Below are 16,637 nucleotides of genomic sequence, written 5' to 3'. Positions count from 1 at the left end.
ATCACCTGAAGGAGGAAATGGCAACCCACTCCAGCATTCTTACCTGAGAAGTCCCATGGACAGAGGAGCCTAGCAGGCTACAGTCCACAGGGTTGCAAAGAGCTGGACACAACTGAGCAACTAAGCACAATGGGGCTTGAATATGAATTTTGCTCTTATATTCCTTGGGGGTTATGTCAAAGTTTGGGGAAGGAAGGAAGCAAAGAAGGCAGAAAAGAAAGAAGCTCTGAAATAATTTACCTATAAAATTCATGCTGCAGACAAATTTGATGTGACAGAACCATTAGTACCAAGAATGAGAGATGCTTGTAGCTGGAGGAAGAAAACTTCTTAGGCAAAGAGTCAATGGAAAAATTCCATTATTAAAGTTAGCAAAGTAGTTTTTTTCAATTGGACATAATTACTTTTAGATAAACTATAATTTAGTACTAAAAAACAAAGAATTTCCTTCAGACAGTAATAAATTAATACATAATTATTAGTCAATTTTTAAGGTGGTTTCTTACTAGAAACATATACATCTATGAAAAACTTACAAATAATGAAGAAAAAGGCACATATGTGAATAAGGAAAAGCTGATGTTTAGCATTAATCCAAGGTTGAAATGATTTTTTTCTTTTTAATACTGCAAAACCTTTTATTCTTGAAACTGGAGGTAGACTTTGAGTAAGAAGCTATTGAGTAAGCATCTTAACATTTTGATAATGTGAAAGAAGAACAAGTAAACTTAAAAAATATGCTATAACCTCTGAGGCAGTTTCTAATTTCTTTTCCTATCACTGTAACAAAGTTTGTATAACTAGAAAAATCTCAATGGGGTTAAGGCATCAATTATTTTCCCATTCTGCGAGTTACACAGGAGGAGGGGAATTATTAACAGGAATGATAAAGCTGTACTTGCATTTGGTAACGCAAAGAGAAGCTTACAAATGAGACATCTCATTAGTTTGAGCAGATGGATCAAAATTAAAGGCTGAATCGCCAACTTTTAATTTCCCAATAGCCAAGAAGAGCTTGAAGTCTTGCAGAGTATGACTGTTGAAAAGTCAACATGAAAAGATTTTCTCCATCTGTCATCACACATGCTTGAGTGGAACACAACTGCCTCCTACTGCTTTTAATACTTTTAAGACAAAGTTGCACATGAAATCTATTAAGTACATGAACACACAAGTTTGGATGATTGGTATACTGAAACCCATGCAACATTATGATCAGAGACCATCAGCATGGCTTTTGAACATGAAATTTGCTCTGTTCTAATTAAATCTAAGTGGAGAGAAACAAAATTAATTCATTTATATATATATATATGAGGAAACTTAATTCTCAGCATGAAAAGTATTTATTTGCCTGAGAGTTATAGTTTTTTTTTTTTTTAAATGGACACATATTTTTAGTCTTAATAATGGTCTGAAAAGCAGTTGCTCTAATAAAATTGTTTAGGGGAAGCACAACTAGAGAGAAAATCCAAAATATGAAACAATTTGAAGGCAAACAAATATACAAAATTAAGGAATAGTCATTGAAAGAATTTTTTTAACTAGTTGGCAAGGCAGTGGGGCATGAGATGGGGGCAAAAAAAAAAATTGAATGTTTTCTTGAACTAGAACAGACTGACTTACAATTTTTTACTACTGTACACTAACTGCTAAACTATATTTAAAAGGCAATAAAGTAAAGCTACAGTTTGTTAGGTACACAGCCCTATAAGAAATAACTTATGCTGCCTTAATAATAAAGAAAAGTACATTTATCAAATATATACTGGCTGCTTAATAACAATGCACTAACGTGCAGTTAGTTATAACCGAATTCCAGACCAAAGCTCTCTCTCTGCCTTTTTCTCTTTGTGTCTCTCTCTGTACACACACACACACACACACACACACACACACACACACACACACACAATTTACTGCACTATATGTAAAACAAAACATTTATACAGAAGAATTTCTTAGAATGAAGTGCATAAAGTTAGACCTTTCAGTCACTAGAGTTAGGCAGAATAATATAATTGAAGAGTTACTTTAGCTGTCAGTTTTTGAGATAATAAGTTAAAAGATTGTTCAATTATCTATTTTTCATTTTCTGACAGATGGATACAAACTCGTTTGTTGGAATTTATCACTTGGAACCTTACACAAAGACAACAAGCGACTAGGGTAACATTATATTCAACCTCAGTTATGAGGGAAAAAATGAAACTTTAAACTCTAGTCCACTGGGGAGTTCTCTGTTAACCTTCTAATAACAGCAGAGGATCAGGGCTTAGTGAAGGCGTTTCTTCAAGGAGATAAGAGAAAAATAATCCAGTGAAGGAATGCAAGGCCCTGAAAACAAACTTCCACATGAGCCTTAGTAATCAGACTACCATGAAGTATTAATAGCAATTTTTGTGTGATGGATTTAGTCAAAGATTGCTAGCCTTGCTGAAATAGGTATCTACCTCAGCTTCCAAAGTCAAAATGCCTAACAGTCCTCTTTTCCAAGTATGCACACTTTTCAATCCCAGTTCTGGACATATTACAAAGACAGTCAGCAGAAGCTGCCACCTATCAAGCTAACTGAACTTCTAAGCCAAACAGTATTTGGCAGAGAAACTTGCAAATACAAGATTTAAACAGACAGAACGATCCTTTTGAAATGACTAAAACAGAAAAAGATTTTAGTTTTGGGCAACTTTCCCAAAGTTACATACATAATAGAGATAATTTAAAGAAATGAAAAAGGTTTGTTCTCAAACTGTGTTGTAAAAGAGCTTTTTACTTAAATGATCACATTAATGTAAAAGACTAAGATGCTGCCTTAACAACCAACAACATAGTACTTAAGGTACTCTGAAGGTATTGGTCTGGGCATTTGTAATACCAGTAATATTAGAGGCAAATATCAACTAATGGGCCATAGTCCTGATGCATTCAATATTTCCTAGCATCTCCAGTAAACTAAGGATCTATGAAGATGAGCAATTTATCACAGTGAAATCCTATTTATCACAGAGTCCCCATGTACATGACACCACAATAGGAACTTAACCAACAATATTTCCTTATAACCTAGTCTTACTTAGTGGAACCTGTTCCACTGGAACACAAATCCTAAAAAAACAAACAAACAAACAAAAAAAAACACACTGCATAGAACAGTGATTAAACTTTTAAAATCTGACATCTATTTACATGTTATTGTTTCCATTTATTTTTCTATCATATCTTTAGGTAGAGAAAATAGAGAAATTAGAAAATTAGGGGAGTAAAATGCATTTTAAGAAATAGAAGGACATACACCAACGCTATCTCTGAATGGCAGAATTCAGTCATTCCCCCACCCCCTCATTTTTACTTTATGGAGTGCCCAAAGGTTAAATTTGTTTAAACTCTTTTACTGGTCACTTTCTGTTATCAGTATATTAATCATATTTTATATTAAACATTTTGAAGATGTAATTACAGAGGCCAAAGACCATAGGGTCACACATGAAGCAAAAAACACAGGGAAGAACATGTTTTTCTAATTGAAAGTAGCAGCACATCCAAAGCAAAGCATGAACAATACGGTATATAAAACATGTGTTTTTGTAATCATAATTTAGAGGTAATTGTAGATACTTAAGAAAAAATTTCACTGGTAAAACACGCAGTCTTATACACTTTAAAATTGTAAAACAAATTCAAAATGACACACACACATTAGATCATAACCTACATCACACAACTCTTGATAAAATTATTCAGAAGGGCATGGTGTATGTTTGTAAAATCCTTTGTAGGTCTGCTATGACAACAAAATGTGATAACCCATTTGGAGTGCATTATAGGATCATGGGGTAAGATCACAAAATGTGGCTATTTGTGCCATAATCTTATTTTAGACAACTTACCCTAAGTAAACGTTTCAATAGAAAAAATAATAGAAAGATGATCACTACAGCAGCCCTGTTCTTAATAAGGGACTTCCCAGGTGGCATTAGTGGTAAAGAATCCACCTGTCAATGCAGGAGACTTCAGAGACATAAGTTCAGTCCCTGGTTTGGGAAGATCCCCTGGAGAAGGGCATGGCAGGAAAACCTACTCTAGTATTCTTGCCTGGAGAATCCCATGGACATAGGAGCCTGGTAGATGACAGTCCATAGGGTTGCAGAGTCAGACATAACTGAAGCAACTTAGCATGTCTTTAATAAGAGCAAGCCACAAACATTTAAGGTGCTCAATAATGGCGGGATAATCAATAAGGAGAAGCACAGCTGACGTTGGCTTAATGGTGAAGTGACAGTGTAAAGTACTGAAGATGCTGTGTATTTTACCAACATAAGCTTATAATTCAATCCTGGTGTGACCTTTTACTAGCTGTATGGCCTTGAGAAGCTGCTTAACATGTCTTATGTTCATTTTCTCTTTTAACAAAAGGAGATTTAATGCTTATATTAGAAGATTATAAAGATTTAAAAGTCCAAAGTGACTTACACAGCATCTAAAACTTAGAACTTGAATAAAAACTCCCTTCTGTCTCTTACAGACATTAACATTGAGAAGACCATGGAGAAACAATGAAAAATATTTACTCTTCATTAAGGAAAACAGTGAATATAAAACTGTATATAGAGTGTAATTATAATTTAGCAATGGACTGTAACTAATAATTAAAATTAAGTTTGAATGAGGAAAATTAAAAGGTACATGTGCAAATGGATTAAAAAAGACCAGCAGGTCATGAATAAAAATTATAATAATAATTTGAAATGGTAAAATAATAGTAGAACTATGAAAAAATTTTTAATACTGTTATTTTAGTTTTACAATTTAAAAAAGGAAATGGATATGTAGGTATGTGTAGAGAACTGAAGAAGTCCCACTATTATGGAAAACAAACATCATCACTAGTCATTGAGACAGAAACTGTGAGACCTGCAGCCTAAACTCTACTTCTTAGGGCAGAGGGATGTGAGCACAGATCTGGATAGGAACTGATACCGAAGCGTTCCAGTGGGTTCTTAAACTGCAACCACACTTTACAGAGTCACCCACACTGCATTTTCAGCCAGACCAAAGTGTACAGAAAGGAGAAAGCTTGGTGGTCATGTGTCCTTAAAAGGCTAGTGACTGTGGACACCGTGACATGCACACAAAAAACGGGAGGTAATGCATGTGTGCAACTGCTGCCTTAGTTTTGCACTCTCTCCATTCCTGGGTTCCTCCTGCCTTATAAGTAGCCAGCCCCTGACCAGCTGAAGCCTCTCCTGAGGCTCCCCAGCTTAGTTGTCCTTTCTAAACAGGAACCAGCACTGTGACCTCACTCTCCATCTCACCTTTGTCTGGTCTAAATTTACTACTATAAGTGCCTGCCCTATGGCGGTTATTGGTTTAAAAAGTAATGCAATGGATGGAATCACTAAGAATGAAAGGGCTGGCAGTGAGATCTAATCTCTACTGACAAAACATGCCCAGCCAGCGTTTGAACTTTATGATTCTAGAGGGACATGTTAGCCCCTGTAACAGCCAGAGAACAAACTATGCCAGAAGAGGAAGAGGATATAATCTTCCTACGATTCTTTAAATATATTTACCTGGACTTTTATCTACCTACGATAGAAGATACAACCATTATATTTCCCAATATTTAGGAATAAAGCTGCACTTTATTTTTTTTAAAGACATATTTTATAACATAAGATTATATGGAGAAAGGTTGAAGTAGTTTAATAAATATTGATCTTGCAATTACACTCCTTGGTATATACCCAAAGGAAGTGAAAACTAACGTCCACATAAAATCTGCTCAAAGCTGTTATGTACACATAAATTGTGGTACATCTAGACAATGGAATATTATTAAGTGCTAAAAAAAACAAGCTATCAAGCCATGAAAAAGCAGGAAGTTACCTCAAACACATATTATGAAAGAAATCAATCTGAAAAGGCTATAAACTACAAAAGGCTATAATCTTATATGATTCCAACTATATGACATTCTGGAACACACAAAACTACAGAGCCAATGAAAAGATGAATGGTTACCAATGGTTAAGGGGAAGGAAGGATGAATCAGTTGGGCAGAGAGCACTTTCAGGGGAGTTGAAATTTTCTGTATGACACTATAATGGTGGATACATTGTCCAAACCCATAGAAAGTACAACACCGAGGGTGAACCCTAATGTAACGGATGGACTTTAGGTGATACTCATGTGTCAACATGAGCTCATAGACTGAAACCAAAGTGTCACACCAGTGGAAGATAAGTTGATGGTGGACGAAGTTGTGTATGTGCCAAAGTAGGGGGTGTATGAGAACTCTTTCTACTTCCTGCTCAGTTTTGCTGTGAACTCAAAATTGTTCTAAAAAATAAAGTCAATTTAAAAAAGTTAATGGAGAAAACATTGAAATATTTACGGAATATTTCTAATATGGCATAGGCTCCAGAGCTAGATTCCTTAGCTAATAATATAGTTGATATCTTCTGTAATATAAAAGTTGGAAATAAATGTCCATGGTGGTAACATCTAGCTAATTACACTTAATTTATCCTGTTCTTTTATGAAGATGGTGCAAACACTGGTGGCTATGCAACATATTGCTTTGTTTGAGGATTTCCTGTGAAATGCTACCCATAGTTTCTCAAGATAGCATTTTAGGAACATCAGACATTTGCTACAAATAAATCTCATGAGGAAATCTAGAACAAAGGTTGGTACACTACAGCCTGCAAGTTGAATGCATCTAATCTGTTCCTATTCTTATAAATAAAGTTTTATTGGAACATAGCCATGCCCAGTTGTTCCTATATTGTGCATGGCTCCTTTCATGCTACAGCAGCACAGGTGAGTACCTGAAACATAAGTCCCACAAAGCCTAAAATATTTACTATCTGGCCCTTTCCAGAAAAGTTTTCTGTCTCCAGACCAAGAATAAACTGGTGGTATTTGGTAATATTTTCCTATTAAAGGAAGAACATTGGTTTTTTTATACTTCTTCACTTGTACATGATAAATAATGGAACCCCATGAAGCAGTTCTCTAATGAGGATCAAAGAGGATGAAAGCTATAAAATAAATCCAAATAAAGTGATATGACACCATGGTTAGCCAAGATGCTACACTTGCATGGTCATGTTTGTAAAGGCACAAGTGAAAACAAAGGCAGTATGTTACTTCATTCAGCACAGCATCTCATCTTCTTATCTGAGAAATTAGGATAACAGTGTCTGCCTCATTGGCTGCTGAGAGAAGTCAGTGAGATAGTAAGTGTAAGGTAATTTTAGCAGTTTCAGGTATTTATTGATCATTAAGAAATATATTAATAAGTTACTAATATTCTCATACAATTTAATCATGATTTCTTTTCCTTAAAAGTTATTCCTATAACTAAGGACATTTTCTCTTTTTTAAATTTTGTTTGTTTGTTTTGGTTTTATTTTTATTTATTTATTTTTACTTTACAATATTGTATTGGTTTTGCCATACATTGACATGAATCCACCATGGGTGTACATGTGTTCCCCATCCTGAATCCCCCTCCCATCTCCCTCCCCATACCATCCCTCTGGGTCATCCCAGTGCACCAGCCCTGAGCATCCTGTAACATGCATTGAAACTGGACTGGCGATTCATTTTACATATGATAACATACATGTTTCAGTGATGCCATTCTCCCAAATCATCCCACCCTCGCCCTCTCCCACAGAGTCCAAAAGACTGTTCTATACATCTGTGTCTCTTTTGCTGCTAAGGACATTTTCTCAAGGTTAGAATTTTAAAACTGTGCCTTTAAGGAGGAAAAATGCATCAAGAATACTAAGTGGGCAGTATTCCACTTTCAATTCTAGTTTATCTTTGTTTTATATATTGAGGCTCCAAACAATATTTAGTCTGGGGGAAAAAAAGATGTCACTGCTTTTAAAATATTTTAAAAACAAAGGACCAGAAAATATTTCACTTTACATGCCATGAAAGGATAACAATGTAGAAAAAAAAAATCCCATAATAAAATAAAGTGACCTGAAGAACCATATACAATTTGGCACTGGTTAGCTTTTATGTAAGTAAGTATCATTATTCTTTATTTTTCTTAACAATCCTGATTGTAACATCTTGAACCTTGGAATTTAAAGTAAAAGCAGTTAATATCCAAACAATATAAAAATTTATTATATGTATATTTCAATTGCTACTACTTCATGAAACAACAGTGAGAGTAATATAACATTTTAATTTCTTACATTAAGAAAATAAAATTTTTGATGTGTGAGAGAAGGTTGGTATTTTTAAATAATCTAAAATCTTAAGGATGAAATTCTTCTTAAAAATGGCAAACAAAACAGAATGATCTATCAATGTCAGAATGATAGTATTATCTTTGAAAAATTTATGACTTAAATGGTTACCTAGTGGACTAAAATATTACTAAGAAATAAAACCTGTGGATCATTATTTCAGAATTGAAGAACTCTTTTAAGAACATAAAAATTAATAATTTTAATCATATGCAATCTCTAAAAACAGGATAAACTGTACCTGATGTCCAGCCTTTACTTGCTTCAAAACACTTTCATAACATACTTCATCCATGTTATTCAACTGTTGCACCTTAAAGTTTTTAAAAATGAAAAATATCAAATAGAGCAATTATAAACTGCTTAGCTACAAAACATCTTTACCAATTATGATGCATCTCCTTTTATTTTCAGATTAGCCAGAATGCTGAAACAAGAAGTGCAGTATCAATACGTAATACATAACAACCCATAGGAAGTAAACACAATGTAATTAAAAACTACAAATAAAATACCTCATATGTAACACTTTCAGTGTATTAACTTTATTAAGAATGCCCAGTTTTTTAAAGACAATAATTTTAAGAACAATATTCTAATTAGAGATATTTTAAAATAATCTTAAGTTTCTTTTCACTGTTTTCCCCAGAGAAGCCCATTCTTCAGCCTGTTTTTCTTCTGTTTCATTCCATAAAAATACAGAGCTTTCCCAATTCTCAAAATCATAGAATATTACCGTAGAATATCAAAATGTAAGGAAACTTACTATTTCTGTAATGAATATGGAGTTCAGTAACTATTTTTCTACAGAAACATTTTCCAAATTGGTTGGAAATTTAGTATCAAACTCATGAATTTAAAAAATGTCTCATTTTCTCTATTAATGATGAGATGACTTCCAACCAAAAAAAGGTAAGGTGGTTACCTTAAAACAGCAGGCATGTGACCAAGCTTGCATCTCTCTATTTAACACTGATTAAGACTTTGCATGGGATGAAAATGTTATATATCTAAAATGACTATAATTTAGATTCTTTCATTTTAACATTCTGGAACTCTTATGATTTAGTGATTAAGTAAGATGAAATAATCACAAGACAATTGACTCTCTATTAATTATTCAAAAAAAAAACCCCACCAAAACTCCTCCAAACAAAATTCCCAATAATTTTTTTGGTTAATTTTGGATTAAATTCTGATCAAAGGCATTATTTCAAATTAGATGTGTCATGGACACTATTTTCCCATGTTCTTCCACAACAACTGAATCATATCATGAGCTTCTGAAAGAAACTTTCAAAAATCTACAATGATTTCTTAGTATAAGAAATGACAAATTAACAATGGTTACAATATATTTAACGACACCCTGGGGAAAAGCTTAGTTACCAACTGTATATGTTAGCTCAGTGTAAAACTAATGCATTTTAGTAAGACAAAAATGCATATTTATAACTAATATGTATAATTAGTTTATTATTTATACTACATAAGATTGATAAAAGTATTTTATAAATTTTGCCAAATTTCTGAACCTTCTAAATAATTACCACAGATCAGCATCTCACACCATTCCTTTTATGATTACAATGCTAACATATTATGGTGAAAATACTTAGAATTTAATTAGGTTTAAGTGATTTACCAATTTCTATGATAAAAATAAGTTCTATGATGGCTGAAAGCATCTGAAAACACTTTATATTTTTCTGTGATAATCATCTGCTATCATTCAAATTGTAAATCGAAAGAAAAATCTTATACACAACCCTCATCTGTTCTAATGATACATTAAAATAAACTAAATAATCAAATATATTTTAAGAAATAAAAAAACGCAGCAAGTAATACTGAAAAGCACTTGAAACAATCAAAGAAAAGATGCATTTCATAACTATTACTATATCATGAACTATCCTTCAGGTAAACATTTAAAATGGTTTCCCACAATTCTAAACATATCTTAGTTAATATGCAGATAGAGTATATTAACTGCTGCAGCAATATTGGCTCTTAATATTTTCGAAGCTAAGTATTTTATTTATAATATTGTAAGGTAAAAATAGCTCTATTTTAGTAACAAAATTATTTTTAGACAAGAAGTAATATAATACACTACAGACCAAGTTTGACACAGTAACACATGATTCTATCTCATTTTCTTTTATAAAGAGGTCATATGGCCCATGAACCTTCTCCTAAAACTATTTGTTACACAGGGGGAAACAAATGTCATGGAACTTAATAAACGTATAAATTTTAAGCAAAATATTCCTTCATGATTCTATAAAAGCCTAAAATAAGCACCCTGATAATGCAAATGGTACATGGTAATAACATTTAAGGAACATCACAAAAGGATTTCAGAAATGCTGATTGTATATATAATTAATATGATAATTATACAACAAATTAAACAGAACACCACATTTTATAGTTGTTATCATGAAATTATTTTTCAATTGTATTTATGGGATTACTTATTTTAGATGAATAATATATCATAATGTATATTACTGATTTAACTAGAGTCTTTTATTATTTCCCTGCCTTCAACCCTATCAAAATAACTTCTTGAATATACATATAACTTGTATTCTTAGCTAAGAATACAAAATATTCACTGATAACAGCAATGCAAACTATTACAAGCAGCTTTTTGGAGAGGAGACCTTCTCCTACATATAGTTGAGGAAATGCACTTGACTTTCTTCTAAGCTGTCATATTTGTAATGGTGGTCTGAAGTCTCTAATGTCAAACAAGTATTAAACAATACATCAAAAAAATATTTCTAGAAAAGCATAATTTTTTAAAAGAAGTATTTACCTTATTTGCACTTTTAACCCCTAGAAATGTCTGTCCAAGAGGAACAGGTCGAAAACGGCCATCAAAGAAGAAAAGTCCAATGCAGGGATTAACATGTAAAAATGTAGCTACGTCGAGGTAGTTGGGTAAGGTAGCAGAGAGTCCAAGAATTCTTATCATACTCTGCGTGGATTCAACCTATAGGAGTTAAATAAAATATAAGATATTAAATAAATTATTTAATTAAATAATGTATAAATAACGTGTATAAGTCTTAACGTATAAGACTGGATTTGTACTTAGTTGAAAGTAAGCTTTGGTAGTATAAAGTATGAAATATTTGCATCACTGCAGATGGTGACTGCAGCCATGAAATTAAAAGATGCTTACTCCTTGGAAGAAAGGTTATGACTAACCTAGATAGCATATTGAAAAGCAGAGACATTACTTTGCCAACAAAGGTCCATCTAGTCAAGGCTATGGTTTTTCCAGTGGTAATGTATGGATGCTAGAGCTGGACTGTGAAGAAAGCTGAGTGCCGAGAATTGATGCTTTTGAACTGTGGTGTTAGAGAAGACTCTTGAGAGTCCCTTAGACTGCAAGGAGATCCAAGCAGTCCATTCTAAGGGCGATCAGCCCTGGGTGTTCTTTGGAAGGAATGATGCTAAAGCTGAAACTCTAGTACTTTGGCCACCTCATGCGAAGAGTTGACTCATTGGAAGACTCTGATGCTGGGAGGGATTGGGGGCAGGAGGAAAAGGGAATGACAGAGTATGAGATGGCTGGATGGCATCACCAACTCAATGGACGTGAGTCTGAATGAACTCCAGGAGCTGGTGATGGACACGGAGGCCTGGCATGCTGCGATTCATGGGGTCACAAAGAGTTGGACACGACTGAGTGACTGAACTGACCTGAACTGAACTGAAGATCACTAAAGATATCATGATAAGAGTAACAACACATAGTCTGAAAGGTAATACGAAAAAAAATTGGCCTAAATTTGGCATGTGGAATGATATAAAAATGATTAAAAATGTACTTTTAGTGTATTTCCTGAACCAGAAAATTCTATTAGTTACATGGTTTCTTTTGTTTTCCTCCTAAAAATGTAACAAGGCAAGTGACATGTGTTAGGCTTTAGTGTTAACTTATAATTTTAAGCACTTAAAGTATATACTCTTTATTCTCAAGTTCAGTAATTTCAAATTCATTTTAAACACAAACACTTAAAAGTCTGAAATAACTAAGGCAGATTCCTTTAGTGTTTTACAAATTTAAATTTAAAATGATATACTGTATAAGGGAGAGTTTGCGTGGAATAACAGCCAAAACTTGGGGGGAAAATTCACAAGTACATTCTCAAAGAACGTACTAAGCTTCATTCTTTGTGTTCACTCAGTTCAGTTCCGTTTCTCAGTTGTATCTGACTCTTTGCAACCTCATGGACTGCAGCACGCCAGGCTTCCCTGTCTATCACCAAGAGCGGAGCTTGCTTAAACTCAGGTCCACCGAGTCGGTGATGCCATCAAACAAACTCAATCTGTTGTCCCCTTCTCCTGCCTTCAATTTTTCCCAGCATCAGGGTCTTTTCCAATGAGTCTGCTCTTCGCATCAGGTGGCCAAAGTATTGGAGTTTTAGCTTCAACATCTGTTCTTCCAGTGAATATTCAGGGTTGATTTCCTTTAGGATTGACCGGTGTGATCCTGTAGTCCAAGGGAGTCTTCTCCAACACCACAGCTCAAAAACATCAACTCTTCAGTGCTCACCTTTCTTTATGGTCCAACTCTCACATCCATACATAACTACTGGAAAAAACAAAACTTCGTCTATATGGACCCTTGTCAGCAAAGTAATGTCTCTGTTTTTTAGTATGCTGACTAGGCTGGTCACAACTTTTCTTCCAAGGAGAAAGCATCTTTTAATTTCATGGCTGCAGCCACCATCTGCAGTAATTTTGGAGGCCCCCAAAATAACATCTGTCATTGTTTCCACATCTATTTGCCATGAAGTGATGGGACTGGATGACATGATCCTAGTTTTTTGAATGTTGAGCTTCAAGTAGCTCTTTCACTATCATCAAGAGGCTCCGTAGTTCCTCTTTACTTTCTGCCATAAGGGTGGTGCCATCTGCATATCTGAGGTTATTGCTATTTCTCCCAGCAATCTTGACTCCGGCTTGTGCTTCATCCAGTCTGGCATTCCGCATGAGGTACTCTGCATATAAGTTAAATAAGCAGGCTGACAATATACTGCCTTGATGTACTCCTTTCCTAAACTGGAACCAGTCTGTTGTTCCACGTCCAATTCTATTTGTCGCTTCTTGACCTGAATATAGATTTCTCAGGAGGCAGATAATGTGGTCTGGAATTCCCATCTCTTGAAGAATTTTCCACAGTTTATTGTGATCCACACAGTCAAAGGCTTTGGTACAATCAATAAAGCAGTAGTAGATGTTTTTCTGGAATTCTCTTATTTTTTTCGATGATCCAGCGGATGTTAGCAATTTGATCTCTGCTTCCTCTGCCTTTTCTAAATTTTTGAATATCTGGAAGTTCACAGTTTAGATATTGCTGAAGCCTGGCTTGGAGAATTTTGAGCATTACTTTGCTAGTGTGCGAGATGAATGCAATTGTGCGGTAGTTTGAGCATTCTTTGGCATTGCCTTTCTTTGGGATTGGAATGAAAACTGACCTTTTCCAGTCCTGTGGCCACTGTTGAGTTTTCCAAATTTGCTAGCATATTGAGTGCAGCACTTTCACAGCATCACCTTTTAGGATTTAAAATAGCTCAACTGGAATTCCATCACCTCCATAACTTTGTTTGCAGTGATACTTCCTAAGGCCCACTGGACTTCACATTCCAGGATGTTTGGCTCTAGGTGAGTGATCACACCATTGTGGTTATCTGGGTCATGAAGATGTTTTTTGTATAGTTCTTCTGCATATTCTTGTCACCTCTTCTTAATACCTTCTCTTTCTGTTAGGTCCATACCATTTCTGTCCTTTATTGGCATTCTTCGGAACTCTGCATTCAGGTGGATATATCTTTCCTTTTCTCTTTTGCCTTTCACTTCTCTTTTCTCAGCTATTTTTAAGGCCTCCTCTGACAACTATTTTGCCTTTTTGCATTTCTTTTTCTTGAGGGTGGTATTGATCACTGCCTCCTATACAATGGCATGAACCTCTGTCCATAGTTCTTCAGGCACTCTATCACATTTAATCTCTTAAATCTATTTGTCACTTCCACTGTATAACTGTAAGGGATTTGATTTAGGTCATACCTGAATGGTCCAGTGGTTTAGCCTACTTTCTTCAGTTTAAGTCTGAATTTTGTAATAAGGAGTTCATGATGTGATCCACACTCAGCCCCACGTCTCGTTTTTGCTGACTGTATAGAGCTTTTCCATCTTTGGCTGCAAAGAATATAATCAATCTGATTTTGGTATTGACCATCTGATGATATCCATGTGCAGACTCATCTCTTGTGTTGTTGGAAGAGGGTGTTTGCTATGACTGGAGCATTCTCTTGGCAAAACTCTGTTAGCCTTTGCCTTGCTTCATTTTGTACTCCAAGGCCAAATGTGCCTGATAACCCAGGTATCTCTTGACCTCCTACTTTGACATTCCAGTTCCCTATGATGAAAAGGACATCTTTTTTTGGTAGTAGTTCTAGAAGGTCTTGTAGGTCATCATAGACTTGTTCAACTTCAGCTTCTTTGGCTTTAGTCATTGTGGTATAGACTTGGATTACCATGATATTGAATGGTTTGCCTTGGAAATGAACAGAGATTGTGTCATTTTTGAGACTGCACCCAAGTACTGCATTTCAGATTCTTTGTTGACTATGAGGGCTACTCCATTTCTTCTAAGGGATTCTTCTCCACAGTAGGAGATATAATGGTCATCTGAATTAAATTTGCCTATTCCAGTCATTTCAGTTCACTGACTCCTAAAATGTCGATGTTAACTCTTGCCATCCTCTTGTGTTCACTGCTAGGATGTAATATTTTAATTTTGCTGCTAAACACTGCTGATAACATTGATTAATCTGTTTGCCAGTCATTTATTAAGCTTTTACTGCAGTGCAGGGAAAGCAGGGGTTTAGCGTCTGTAAAAACCACAAAAAAACATTGCAATGTATCCCATTAACAGTAGCACCTTCTAAAAACTGTGATAACAATAAAGAGAGATGACATGCAGAGGTGACAGCTGTTGTTCTAAGAGAAGAGTAGTTAGGAACGTAGGCCAGGAAGAAAGGTAAGATACTTTAGATATAAGATACTATACTTGGCAACACTAGTGGTACCAGTTAGAGAAGGGAGGTAATAGAAATATAGAAATGATTGTGAGAAATCTTGCATGCCAAGAAGTTTTTCCATTTTACTGCTTATGAACACAGGACACTATCCCATTCTTGTTCAATTAGATTTTTATGATGACAGCTTATAGTATTTTCATCTTTTTTCATTTCTAAACATTCTGTAAAATTTCTTTATCCTTTCTAATTTTGTTTACTCATAGGTTTTTTACTTATTTGTGATTAGATTTGTTATAAGTTTACTTTTCTTTTTAAAAAACTATCTTTAAAAATATTTTTATAGGACTCTAGTGGATGTGACAGTTGGACTGTGAAGAAGGTTGAATGCTGAAGAATTGATGCTTTTGAACTGTGGTGTTGGAGAAGACTCGAGAGTCCCTTGGAGACTCAAGGAGATCCAACCAGTCCATTCTGAAGGAGATCAGTCCTAGGTGTTCTTTGGAAGGAACGATGCTAAAGCTGAAACTCCAGTACTTTGGCCACCTCAGGCGAAGAGTTGACTCATTGGAAGAGACTCTGATGCTGGGAGGGATTGGGGGCAGGAGGAGAAGGGGACGACAGAGGATGAGATGGCTGGATGGCATCACTGACTCAATGGACGTGAGTTTGAATGAACTCTGGGAGTTGGTGATGGACAGGGAGGCCTGGCATGGTGCAATTCATGGGGTTGCAAAAAGTCAAACATGACTGAGTGACTGAACTGAACTGAGTTAATAAATCTAGTTTATTGTTTTTCTATTTAATTTTATTTTTTCAACTTTAGTATTTTTCCATTTTTAGCAATTCTATTTAATATTATCTAACAGTTAAAATTTAATAATTAACGTATTATAGTCCCTACATATCTGTTTCATTTTAGAGTATAATTTGAACTGTGAATTATAAATTTGTCTGTACTAAGTAAGCTTTCATTATTTTCTAATAAGTGTTATCACTCTCTCTTTTCCTTCTATGAGCACTTTCTGAGCTCTAAGTGTCAGAAGAATAGTCTTTCAAATGGTTGGGTTTTATATCAATTTATCAAATCCAAAGTGTAGAAGGTATGTGTGTATGTTTGTGTCTATATCTATCTATATAGACACACATATATGTGTGTTTGTATGTAGATAGGAATATATAGATATATATATTTCTGTGTATGTAGTTTATCATGTAGAATTTCTTTCTAAATTTCTATTGTATTTTGCTGTTGTTTGCAGTAGCTCAGTTGTGTCCAACTCTTTGCTGTCCCATGGAG

At 34.7% G+C, this 16,637-nt stretch overlaps 1 protein-coding gene across 1 annotated transcript in view; it reads right to left on the bottom strand.

Moving 5' to 3' along the window:
- ASCC3 (activating signal cointegrator 1 complex subunit 3) overlaps window positions 1–16,637 on the bottom strand; it is a 341,266-nt gene that overhangs the window by 177,684 nt on the left and 146,945 nt on the right. Inside the window, exons 12-13 of the mRNA XM_027972421.2 lie at window positions 11,101–11,277; window positions 8,515–8,586 (exon numbers count right to left, since the gene is read on the bottom strand). Coding sequence (XP_027828222.1) covers window positions 8,515–8,586; window positions 11,101–11,277 — 249 coding nt within the window. The remainder of the gene's footprint in view (window positions 1–8,514; window positions 8,587–11,100; window positions 11,278–16,637) is intronic.

This window comes from Ovis aries, chromosome 8 (assembly GCF_016772045.2).
Source record: "Ovis aries strain OAR_USU_Benz2616 breed Rambouillet chromosome 8, ARS-UI_Ramb_v3.0, whole genome shotgun sequence".
Classification (NCBI taxonomy): Eukaryota; Metazoa; Chordata; class Mammalia; order Artiodactyla; family Bovidae; genus Ovis; species Ovis aries.
The sequence above is the reverse complement of the archived record's forward strand: the minus strand, read 5'-3'. Positions and strand labels throughout refer to the sequence as shown.